A 13,089-nucleotide genomic window follows, 5' to 3' on the forward strand; every position below is an offset into this window, starting at 1 on the left:
CCTTAGGATTTTCTTCATTTAATACTATGTCATGTGTTCTGCAAACACAGAAACATTTTACTTCTTCCTTTCCAATTTGGATGACTTTTATTTCTTTTTCTTGCCTAATTGCTATGACTAGGACTTCCAGTACTATGTTGAATAGAATGATGAGAGTGGGAATCTTCATCTGGTTCCTGATCTTAGAGAAAAGCCTTTTAACTTTTCACCATTGAGTATGATATTAGCTGTATTGCCATTTATGGCCTTTATTATGCTGAGAAACAGTCCTTCTATACATAATTTGTAGAGAGGTTTTATCATGAAAAAGCTGTTGAACTTTTCCAAATGCATTTTTGCATCTATTGAAGTGATTATAGGATTTTATCCTTCATTCTCATGTTGTAGTGTATCGCATTTATTGATTTGCATGTGTTTAACCATCCTTACAGCCCAAGGATGAATCCCACTTGATCATTATTTGTTTTGTTTTTTCCCTTTTTAGCCACACCCATAGCATATGGAAGTTCCCAGGCCAGGGATCGAATCCGAGCCAGAGCTGCACCTGCACCACAGCTGCAGCAACACCAGACCCTTAACCCACTGTGCTGGGCCAGGATCAAACTGGCACCTCCACAGAGACAAGCCACATCATTAATCCACTGTATCACAGTGGGAACTCCTGATCACTGTTGATGATGTTTGGATTTGTTCTTGAATTCAGTTTGGTATTTTGTTGAAGATCAAACAAGTAGGATTGAGTGTGGGGTGGTTTATGTATTTAAGATAGAAGAGTGTGCTAATAAAGGGATGGAAAATGGAAAGCTCAAGCTACAGAAAAGAAAAAATACTGCAGAAGGGCTTTGCAGAGCACAGGGACAGGGACTGGCTTGACTCAGGACTCAAGGAAAAGAGGAGGCAAAAGAGATAGTGGATAGGCTATAGAATTTTGCGTAGGGGCCGGCCAGAGAGTTGAGATGACTTATGCCTGATGGCCTGTGAAGGCCATCTTCCCAGAGAAGGGAAAGGGGTGGTGGGGGGACAAGAAAGGAGATGGACTAAGAACTTGAGAAGGATGGCGGAAGACTGGCTCGGATGGAATCTTGCGGGGGTTTCATCCAAAGCACCGTTAAGATAATGCTGATTTGCCTGGCAAATAGTTTTCCGATTTCTTGTTAAGTACTTGCAGTGGGAAAATAGCATCATCTTGGCAAGTTATTTATCCTAGCAATCGAGTCTGTTACCAAAGTTTGCAGCTATGTTCTTAATGGTCCCAAAGACAAATCTTTAAAAAATGATGTGCCTGTTTCTAAATCCCAACAGAAATACGCCTACAAGTCAAGTAAACCCCTGGGTTCGTGGGTGAATGACCTCATCCAGCGACTGAATTTCTTTAATACCTGGGCCAAAATGGCTCACACGGCGATACATCACCGGTATGTCTGAAGGTGGCATCACACTCTTTCCCTCGTTTTTGTTGTGAGCTGAACAGTTTACAGTGTGCTTTCACTGCCTGGCCTCTTTGGGTTCTCACAGCGCCGTGTGAATTCAGCAAGGGAGGGATTCTTCTTTTCAGTTTAGAAGGAGGAAATGGAGACCTAAGAAGGTGAGAGTTTCCTCCAAGGTCACTCTGCCCTGGGAGGCAGAGCTGGAACCAGAACCTAGTACGTTCCTCTTTCTATTCTGTTACACTGTGTCTTGGGACATTAGCATGAAGAAATGTGAAAAGAAAGAAAAATGAGGAGGTCCTGTTGTGGTCCAGCGGAAATGAACCCAACTGGCTCCATGAGGACGAAGGTCCAATCTCTGGCCTCGCTCGGTGGGTCAGGGATCCCTCGCTGCAGTGAGTTGTGGTGTAGGTCACAGACACAGCTTGGATCTGGCGTGGCTGTGGCTGTGGTGTAGGCCGGCAGCTGCAGCTCAGAATTGACCCCTAGCCTGGGAACCTCCCTATGCCCTGTATGTGGCCCTAAAAAGCTAAAAGAAAGAAGAAAGGAAGAAAGATGAGTTACATATCATTTTTCGATGTGTTTAATACGTAATACAAGATAATTTAAAAGGCATGAGAATAGCTCACACTGATGAGTGTCTCACCCAGTGTCAAGCATTTGCCTAAGTGCTTTATTCGTATGAACTCAGTTCTCATAGTTACCGTATGATATGGAATAGGTGCTGTTATTTATCGCTCCCATTTTATTTTACTTATTTATCTTGCCTTTTTAGGGCTGCACCCGTGGCATATGGAAGTTTCCAGGCTAGGGGTCGAATCAGAGCTGTAGCTGTAGCTGCTGGCCTACACCATAGCCACAGCTCACGGCAACGCAGGATCCTTTAGCCACTGAGCAAGGCCAGGGATGGAACCTGCATCCTTACAGATACTAGTCGGGTTTGTATAGTTCCCACAGTGGGAACACCATCACCCGCATCTTAGAGATGAGGAAACTGAGGGACAATAACGTGGAGTAACTTGCCCACGGTTTCACAGCTAAAGAGTGGAAGTATTGAGACTCGAACCCAGAAACTCTAGTTCCAAAGCCTGTACCAAACTGTGTCGTACACCACTGAACTGCAAGTGAGTGGTGCCGTTTATCCTCTTGGAGAAGAGGCAGTAGCTAAAAAGTGATCCCCAAGATCCCACAAGGCCCAGCCCAGGATTCCTGCTGGAATAACATCCCTTGTTACCAAATGCATAGCCTTCTAGTGCTCTGCGGTCTCAGCGGCCTTAAAGTCACAGCTGGTTTCCACTAAATACAGGACAAGGGTCCAGAGATAGGGAAAGCTTGGATGAAAAGGAAAGGGGAGACCTTGGAGGGGCTGGAAGAAAATGCTCAGATCACCTGAAAATGTGCAGTTATTATGCCCTTAACCACGCCCACCTGTGCTCTGCCTCCCACTAGGTATATGAGACTCGTCACCACTTGGAAGCACCCTGCCCCGTCACCCAGCCACCACCCCAGACACCCCACTGAGCAGAAGAATGAGTTCTTTGAAGGATTTCCTGCACGATACTGGCTCCCAGCTTTCTTCTTTCCACAAGGTGAGCATGAGAACCAAGCCCAGCCCTGTGCTTGCCCCAGGCCTCTGTCCCCAGTCCCTTTCCAGAACTCCCCGCCCTCCCCCTAGAATGAGAGGCCCCCGCGACAGCCCCCGTGCCCGGCAAGTACCAGGGCCTCTTGCATGCGCTAGAGCAGTCTCGCTCCTCCCTCCCCTACCTCCTCACACCAGAGGAGACCCACATCCTGATCAGACCCCACCTGCACCCTGGCCCCGTCTCACCTCCTCATGTCTGGGCCATTGATTCTATGACGTCAGAGGCCAGCAACACTAGACCCCTCCCCAAGGCCCCTCCAGCATTCGAAGGGAGGATTCCTGGACATGGGTACGTACCCAGGGGGTCGAGTCTGTGCTTCAGCCATTTCATTCATTTATTCATTTAACAGGAATTAATGAATAAATGTCTGCTGGGTCCTAGGCCCCATCCGGCAGGAAAGACAGACAGCCAAGCAGACACGTTGCAGTATTGTGTGAGCAGAGGTGTAGGGGGTTGTAAGGGGCAGCACAAGTCTGCGAGCTGCAAAGAGGCAGGAACTCGGTCTGTTCTTATTCCCTATTGCATTCCTAGCACCTCAGGTGGCCCCCAGCGTCGAAAAAACTCATTAATACTTGAAGAACGAAGATCTTTCTGAATGAATATAATAAATGAATATTTTTGGAGCATAAAACAAGGGGATCTAAACTAAAGGTTGGGGAAGGCCACTAAGGAAATAACTGCTGAGACTTGAGGCTTGCTGCCATTTAAGTGTTATCCAGGCGGGGACAGAATAGGAGTATGACTAACACCGCTGGTGCTTAGTATACCCGGTGCCAGGCACAGTTCTGGGACTTTGTATATATTAAGTCATTCAATTCTCATGATAATCTTAGGGCGTTGTTACTATTATCATCACTATTTTTTGTTTTTGTCTTTTTTAGGGTTGTACCCACAGCATATGGAGGTTCCAAGGCCAGTGGCTGAATCACAGCTGTAGCCACCAGCCTACACCACAGCCATAGCAACACCAGATCCAAGCCACGTCTGTGACCTACACCACAGCTCGTGGCAATGCTGGATCCTTGACCCACTGAGCAAGGCCAGGAATCAAACCCTCATCCTCATGGATAATAGTTGGGTTCATTACCACTGAGCCATGACGGGAACTCCTATTATTCCTATTTTTAGATGAGAAAACCTTGGCACAGAGAAGTTAAGTAATTTGTCCAAAGTCACACAGCTAATAAGTGACAGAGCCAAGATTTGAACTTAGCCTGTCTGACTTGAAATTCACAGGTTTAACCATTGCACTAAACTGGGAATAGTATTCTTATTAGACGGAATACCATTCAGAGGTGAGAGGAGGAAAAGCACATTAGAAAAACCAAATGTTCATCATGACCAGAGCAGGCCCGCAAAGGGAGCATGGGGTAGGAGGAAACTGAAGAGATGAGCGCGGGCCGCCTCCCAGGGGCCCAGTGAGTCTCTCAGGGGGTTGGCTCCCTCCCCCAGCAGTGGGGAGGCCATGGGGGACTGTGCTCCAGCCGGGGCGGGGGTTGGGGGCGGGAGACACACACACAACAGGTCTGATGGCTGCACTTGGAAGAAGGCGGGGGTAGATTGGAGAGTCTGAGTCCCAGTCTCCTGGGATTCTGCTTTGGTGCGGACCTGGAGCAGGGCAGTGCTAGTGGCATAGAAAGGAAGTCGTTGACTAGGAGGACAGGAAGCAGAACCAGCTGGACTCCGTGTTTGAGAGGATGGGTGAGGGGGAGGGAGGAGTTAAGCATGACTCCCAGGTTTCTGGCTTGGAAAGATGCTGATGTCATTCCTGAAATAGGGAACTCGGGAGCAGGAGCAACCTGATAAAGGAGAGTCGTGACAGGATTGAGATGCTGGGAGAGTGCAGACACCGCATCCGCTGAGCAGTTCGTTACACAGGCCTGGAGCGCGGGACATGTGTCTGGGCTGGACAGAGGCAGTGCGGCCAGCAGTCACGGAGCACGCAGACAAGGCCGCAGGGTGACAGCTGCTGCCATGGGCACAAAGGCCATCAAAAGCCAGGGTTTGTCTCCTGGAGCCTTCAGCCTTCTGAGAGCGGCACAGAGGAGGTCACTTCTGGCTGGGCCAGTAGAGATGGCTCCTTGGGCCTTGAAGAATAGCAGGGAAATTTGAGAAAGAGCATCCTGGGCAGATGGTAGGAGCAAAGACACCAGGTCAGGTGCTCTGTCCAAGTAGGTATCTCGGTAACAGCAGAGGAGAGGAGACCTCCAGATACAGCAGGGTTTTAAGTACCAAATTAAGGAAACTCAGATTCACTCTGTGTGCGCTGGTGTGGTGGCTTCTGGGCAGGGGCATTCCTTGATCCGGAAGTAGAATGGAGTCACTCAGCTGGCAATTTGTGCAGAATGGACTAGAGGAGCAGGTGGCAAGAAGAGTTAAGGGCCGTGTTAGGGATCTTGGTATCAAGCTACAGAACGCAGTCCAAACCTTCCTAAGCCAAAGAGAGCAAGTCGTAGGGCATAAAAGTAGAAAGGAAGCCAAGGGGTTCTGGCTTCAGGCATGGCTGGATTCAGGGAGTCAGTGGTCCTCTGTGTCCCTCTCAGCCTGCCTCCTCCTATCTTAGCTCCATTTCCACTATATCTTGGTCTCTTTTTTTTTTTTTTCTGCTGCACACAGCCCTTCTCCCTGCAACCAAGGGAAAAAATGACCCAAATGACCACAAGCAGTTTAGTGATTCCAGAATAAAGAGAGCCTCCTTTTCCCCATGTCCATATGTCACTTCTTGAGCAAGGCTCTGACACATTTGGGTCTTGTCCTTGCCCCTGGGACCGATGTTTATCGCCAGGAAGATGAGGGATCAACCCAGATGGGGTCAAAAGTGGGTAAGATCCCAGGCTCTATAGCGCCTCTATATCTCGACTGAATACGGGAGGAGCACTGCCCCTACAAAGCAGCCCGCGTTCCCCAGGAGGCTCAGGAGCTGCCCGGGCTCCTCGGTCACCCAGGCCTGAGTGAGGTGGCTGGATTTCCACTCTCCTCCCACCCACCCAGGCGCACACGCACCGCTTGCATTTCCTGACTCTTCTCCGTCCTTCTCTGCCTTTGAGACATCAGTGTTGCTCATCCCCACGGGAAGCTTTGGGAAGTGCCCAGCCCCAGATCCCCGAGACTCACAAGGACCTCGTTGGTATTTGTTTTTCTCCAAAGCCTTTCTCATCTCGGTTCTCCAAGACTATGGAAGGGCCCAAGGAATCTCTACAGACGCCCTCACTTTTACCCACCACGTGATCTCTGAGCCCATTGACCTCAAAGACGACGAGTTCTCCGTCATCATCCAGAAGAAACTCAACATAGTCAGGAGAGCCTTTAAGGTACCTGAGTACTTCAGAGGTTGGAAAGAGTAATCTTTCATTCATTCAATCAGTCCATCAATCATTCCCTCAGCAAACCTTTATGCCTCATGCACCACGAGCCAGGCCCCATGCCGGGCACGAGATGGGCAGCACAAGCATGGCGCAGTCCCTTGTCAAGCTTAGATGCCATCACACACCACCTCCCTCAGAGGTGGAAAGAATTATAAATAAATTAAATGGATTAAAGGAATAAAAGCTTTAAATAAATACAACAAATGAACTTTATAACTACCCCATTACTAATTACATTTATAATTACCCCATTGCCAGCTGGGAATTTGAAGGTGACGTGGGCATTTCACATTGCCACAGTGGTAGAAGTACGTGACAAATTCGAACACGGTGAAATCTGATTCTTTTTTTTTTAACTGTCATTCATCTTTTTTCTCTTTTTGAACTTACTGCAGCACAGTTGACAAAAATTGCATATATTTAAGGTGTATAACCTGACGGTTTCATATAAATATAAATTGTGAAATGACCACCACAATGAGCTAAATACCATTCATGACCTCACATAGTCACCTTATTTTTTTTATTACTCAAATGAATTTATCACATCTGTAGTTGTATAATGATCATAACAATCTAAATTCACGGGATTTCCATCCCACAGCCCAAGCACATTCCCCCCACCCCCCAAACTGTCTCCTCCAGAGACCATAAGTTTTTCAATGTCTATGAGTCAGCATCTGTTCTGCAAAGAAGTTCATTGTGTCCTTTTTTCAGATTCCCCATGTCAGTGAAAGCATTTAATGTTGGTGTCTCATTGTATGGCTGACTTCACTTAGCATGGTAGTTTCTAGGTCCATCCATGTTGCTAAAAATGCTGGTATTTCGTTCTTTTTAATGGCTGAGTAATATTCCACTGTGTATATGTACCACCTCTTCTGGATCCACTCCTCTGTCGATGGACATTTAGGTTGTTTCCATGTCTTGGCTATTGCAAATAGTGCTGCAGTGAACATTGGAGTACATGTGTCTTTGCGAGTCACGGTTTTCTCTGGATAGATGCCCAGGAGTGGGATTGCTGAATCAAATGGTAGTTTTATGTTTAGTTTTCTGAGGAATCTCCATACTGCTTTCCACAGTGGTTGCACCAATTTACAATCCCACCAACAGTGTACTAGGGTTCCTTTTTCTCCACACCCTCTCAGCCCTTATTGTTTGTAGACTTTTGGATGATGGCCATTCTGGCTGGTGTAAGGTGGTACCTCATCGTGGTTTTGATTTGCATTTCTCTAATAATGAGTGATGTTGAACGTCTTTCCATGTGTTTCTCGGCCATCCGTTTGTCTTCTTTGGAGAACTGTCTGCTTAGATCTTCTGCCCATTTTTTGATGGGGTTGTTTGTTTTTTTGGTATGGAGCTGCTGAAGTTGTTTATAAATTTTGGAGATTAATCCCTTGTCAGTCGATTCACTTGCAAAGATTTTCTCCCATTCTGTGGGTTGTCTTTTCGCATAGTCACCTTATTCTAACATTTTCAATCCTAACCCCCCTCACCTCTGGCAACCACCTGTATGTCTGTTCCCATGAGTCTGTTTCTGTTTTATTATGTTTGTTCATTTGGTTTTTTAAATTCCATATAGGTGAAATCACACAGTATTCGTCTTTACATATATGCGTGAAATCATAGCAATTGTCTTTCTCTGCCTGACTTATTTCGTTTAGCGTAATACCCTCTAGGTCCATCCATGTTATTGCAAATGGTAGGATGTTACTCTTTTTTATGGCTGATTAACATCGGCGAGCCAGCTAGATACTGAACCATCCTTCTTTAATATCCAGTAGAATTCTCCCGTGAAGCCTTCTGGTCTTGGACTTCTGTTCGTTGAGAGGTTTTGATTTCTGATTCAGTTTCATTACTGGTAATCAGTCTGTTCATATTTTCTGTTTCTTCCTGATTCAGTCTTGGGAGATTGTCCATTTCTAGAAATTTACCCCTTTCTTCTAGATTGTCCATTTTACTGGCATGTGATTGTTCACAGTACTCTATTATGATACTTGGTATTTCTGTAGTGTCATTTGTTTTGTGTTTTTATTTTTTGGCCACCCCACAACATATGGAGTTCCCAGGCCAGGGATTAGATCTGAGCTGCAGTTGTGACCTACACTGCAACAGTGGCAACGCCAGATCCTTAACCCACTGTGCCAGGCCAGGGATCAAACCTGCATCCCAGCGCTCCAAAAAGATGCCACCAATCCCACTGCATCACAGTGGGAATTCCTCTGTGGTGTCATTTGTAACTTCTCTTTCATTTCTGATTTTATTTGGGCCCTCTCTCATTGTTTCCTTTTTTTTTTTTTTTTTTTTTGGTCTTTTTGTCTCTTTAGGGCCACACCTGTGGCATGTGGAGGTTCCCAGGCTAGGAATCTAATCAGAGCTATTGCCGCCAGCCTACGCCAGAGCCACAGCAATGCCAGATCTGAGCCGCATCTGCGACCTACACCACAGTTCACGGCAACGCCGGATCCTTAACCCACTGAGCAAGGCCAGGGATCCAGCCTGCAACCTCATGGTTCCTAGTTGGATTCATTTCCGCTGCACCACAATGGGAACTCGTTTTTTCTTGGTGAGAATGGCTAAATGTTTATTGATGTTGTGGTATTTTTCAAAGAATTAGCTCTTAGTTTCATTGACCTTTTCTATTATTTAGTCTCTATTTCATTTATTTCTGCTCTGACATTTATTATTTCTTTCCTATTGCTAACTTTGTGTTTGGGTTTTTTTCTAGATCCTTTAAGTTTAAGGTTAGTCTGTTTATTTGAGATTTTTCTCATTTTCTGAAGTAGACTTGTATCACTATAAACATCTCTCTTAGAACTGCTTTTGTGACGTCCTATAGATTTTGGTTGTTGTGTTTCCATTTTCATTTGTCTCAAGGTATTTTTTAATTTCCTCTGGTTTCTTCAGTTACCCATTGGTTAATTAGCCTCACATATGGCCTGTTGTTTAGCCTCCACATGTTTGTGTCTTGCAGGGTTTTTTCTTGGTACTTGCTTTCTAGTCTCTCAGTATTATGGTAGGAAAAATGCTTGACATGACTGCAGTCTTCTTAAATTTTCTCAGATTTGTTTTGTGGCCCAGCATGTGGTCTGTCCTGAAGAATGTTCCATGTGCACTTGAAAAGAATGTGTATTCTACTGCTTTTGTATGGGATGGTCTATAAATAGCTATTATGTCCATCTGCTCAGATTCCTCGTTTAAGGCTAGTGTTTCCTTATTGGTTTTCCGTCTGGATGAGCTGTCCATTGATGTAGTCGAGTACTAGAGTCCCTACCGTTATTGTTTTACTGTCAATTTCTCCCTTTTAAGTTTGTTACTCTTTGCTCTCTGATTTAGGGGATTCTATACTGGGTACATACATATTTACAGTTGTTACATCTTCTTGTTGGAGTGATCCTTTTGTCACTATGTGATGCCCTTCTTTGTCAATTGTTACAGTCTTTATTTTAAATTCTCTTTTGTCTGATATAAGTATTGCTACATCAGCTCTCTTTTCATTTCCATCTGGATGGAATACCTTTTTATATCCTCTCACTTCCAGTCTGTGTCTTTAGATCTGAAGTGAGCTCTTATAGGCAATATGTACATGGGTCTTGATTTTTATTCTCCAGCTACTCTGTCTTTTGGTTGGACCATTTAGTGCATTTACATTTAAAGTAATTATTTCAGGTATGTACTTATTGCCACTTTATTGTTTGGCAGTCTTTTTTTTTTCTTTCCCTCTCTCAGGTTTGATGACTATTTTAGTGTTACGGTGGATTTCCTTCTGTTTTGGGTTTGTGATTACTATAGTGATATATATAAAGTTGATGATTTCTTAAGTTCACATGCATTCTAACAACCCTGCATTTTTAGTCCTCCCCACTACATTTTCCTCTCCATGTCACTTAGTTCTTTCTCTGGGGTTTTGTTCTTTCATTTGGAACATATTCCTCTGTCTGCTCATTTTGCCTTTCTGCATGTTAATTTCTATGTCTTTGGCAGGTTGATTATGTTTCTTGTTCTTGGAGAAGTGGCATTAAATAGCAGATATCCTATAGGGCCCAGCTGCACACTCCCATCTGAGCACTAGCTCTCTATGCTTAGGAGTGCACCCTAGGTGGACCACATGGGCCTTTCTGTTGTGGTGGGGCTGACTACTTTGGGCACACTGGTAAGCAGGACTGGCTCCAAACCTGGGCATCTGGGTCCTGGGGCAGTAGGCTGTGGGACCCAGGAGTCCTGGTACTGGCTGGTGAGCAGGTAAGCCCCTGGCACTAATAAACTATTACCAGGAGGACTCCAAAATGCCATTGCCAGCACAAGAGCCCTCACAGTACAAAGAGCTCCACAAATTGGCTGCCACCAGCATCTGTGTCCCCAGGAGGAGTCCCACTTGCCTTCTACCTTCAGGGCGGTTTCTTCAAGATCAGGAAATGGGTCTTACCCAGGTTCCTTTCAAATTGCTGTCTCAGAGCTGGATCTCAGAGCATGAGAGTGAGTGAGTCTCTGGTCCTACAACCCTTTGGTTCTCCCATAGATCAGCCCACTGGCCTTCAAAGCCAGGAGCCCCAGGCTGCAAAGCCTGATGTGAGGCTCAGACCACTCAATCCTTAGGAAGAACCTCTGCAGTTGTGATTATCCTCCCGTTTGTGGGTCGCCTACCTCAGTGTAAGTAGGGTAACTGTGGGAAGAGGTGAGCTCAGGGTCTTGCTACTCGACTATCTTGCTAGAAAACTGACTTTTTTTGTAATTGTTTTTGCTTTCTTCTAAAACCCTGGCCTGGATTTCCCATTGTGGTTCAGGGGGTTAAGAACCTGACTAGTATCCCTGGCCTCACTCAGTGGGTTAGGATCCAGCAAGTTGCAGCATAGGTTGCAGATATTACACCTTGGATCTGGCGTTGCTGTGGCTGTGGTGTAGGCCAGCAGCTACAGATCCAAATTTAACCCTGGCCTGGGAGCTTCCATATGCCATGGGTGTGGTCCTTAAAATAAATAAAATAATAAGTAAATAAATAAAACAGACCCTGGCCTAAGGGCTATAATATTCTAAAAATTGGGAGTTTTACTCTATTTGAAATTGAAATATTTGTCAATTCAGGATCATCATATGTAGACCAAAGCCTACAGATTGCTTAAGCACCTAGAGTAGGAAAAGAAGCTGGGAAAACAGGCCTTGGGCGGGGGTGGTCCCATATTGCACTGGCAGGGGGTGCACTACCTCCTGTCTGGCCTTCTCCCTGACCTTCCTCCAGATGCAGCTTCTATCAAAGAAAACTTCTCACCTGGGCCCCACTGACACCCCCTCTCTTTGATCGTAGGGCATGGACCCCACACACAATGGAGTTCACATCTTTGGTTTATTCATTGAGGGGGCAAGGTGGAATCATGAAGAAAAAATAGTGGAAGACTCACTGCCTTGTGAGATATGTTGTGATTTTCCTGAAATACACTTCTTGCCAACAAAGGTAACCGCTTAAATGTGTATCGTTTAGTCATAAGCCCCTGAGCTTTCCCTCCATAATACAAACCATTCCTTGTACTCTTCGTTCTTTATTATTTAACTAGGTAAATTGGATGACATGCTTTAGACAGCAAACATGTCAAAGAGCACAAAATATTGCTAAAATCTAACATAGATGCTATAACGAACTTCCCGTCATGGCTCAGTGGTTAACGAACCATGAGCTTGCAGGTTTGATCCCTGCCCTTGCTCAGTGGGTTAAGGATCCGGCCTTGCCACGAGCTGTGGTGTAGGTCGGCGACGTGGCTCAGAACCCACCTTGCTGTGGCTGTGGTGTAGGCCAGCAGCTGAGGCTCTGATAACGACCCCTAGGCTGGGAACCTCCATATGCTACAGGTGCAACCCTAAAAAAAGACAAAAAAAAATTAAATTATCCAGGCATAACTTCCATATGCAGTAACATAACCACCTAATGTTAAATGTATTCCATTTGTAGCAAATCTCCCAAATCTAAAATAAAGAAAATATGGATCATTGGTTTGCTTGAGCTTTGCAAGTTGACTGTTGGATTTTTTTGGTTTTTTTTTAGATTTCTACTGAAAGTCCAAATGCTCCTGAGCAGACGGAGTCCGAACTCTACACCTTTGAATGCCCAGTCTACCAGACACCTGAAAGGTCAAGGACCTGGACAACTGCTGGCCTAGCCTCAAACTTTTTAACATCTGTGTATTTATCCACAAAGAAACCTCCTAGTCACTGGATCACACTGCAGGTTGCATTGCTGTGTGAGAAGGATGAAAAATAAATTTCCATAACCAACCATGTCATTTCTGACTCTAACCAGAGTTTCACCTTTTAAGACATTCACGTGTAGGCAGCATCCCCATGAAAACATCTGTGGGTTCAGCCAGACTGGATGATGCCATCCCTTCCTTCCTCCTGCACATGGAAACCTCAAGCTATGGGAGTTCGTGCTCTGACTCAGCAGGTTACAAACCTAAGTAGTGTCCAGGAGGATATGGGTTCAGTCCCCGGCCTTGCTCAGTGGGTTAAGGATCGATCTGGAGTTTCGGTGAGCTGTGGTGTAGGTCCCAGATGCAGCTCAGAGCCATGTTGCTGGGCTGTAGTGCAGGCCAGCAGCTGTAGCTCCTATTCTGCCCCTAACCTGGGAACTGCCATATGCCACAGGGTACAGCCCTATTGAAAAAGAGA

General features: G+C 45.6%; 1 protein-coding gene across 1 annotated transcript in view; it reads left to right on the plus strand.

The window, feature by feature from the left end:
- The window catches only part of DNAH14 (dynein axonemal heavy chain 14), a 341,496-nt gene extending 328,792 nt beyond the window's left edge, over positions 1-12,704 (plus strand). The window contains exons 81-85 of the mRNA XM_021064261.1: positions 1,303-1,415; positions 2,877-3,016; positions 6,218-6,381; positions 11,735-11,881; positions 12,467-12,704. Of these exons, the coding sequence (XP_020919920.1) occupies positions 1,303-1,415; positions 2,877-3,016; positions 6,218-6,381; positions 11,735-11,881; positions 12,467-12,682 (780 nt within the window). The 3' untranslated portion in view covers positions 12,683-12,704. The remainder of the gene's footprint in view (positions 1-1,302; positions 1,416-2,876; positions 3,017-6,217; positions 6,382-11,734; positions 11,882-12,466) is intronic.

This window comes from Sus scrofa, chromosome 10 (assembly GCF_000003025.6).
Source record: "Sus scrofa isolate TJ Tabasco breed Duroc chromosome 10, Sscrofa11.1, whole genome shotgun sequence".
NCBI lineage: Eukaryota > Metazoa > Chordata > Mammalia > Artiodactyla > Suidae > Sus > Sus scrofa.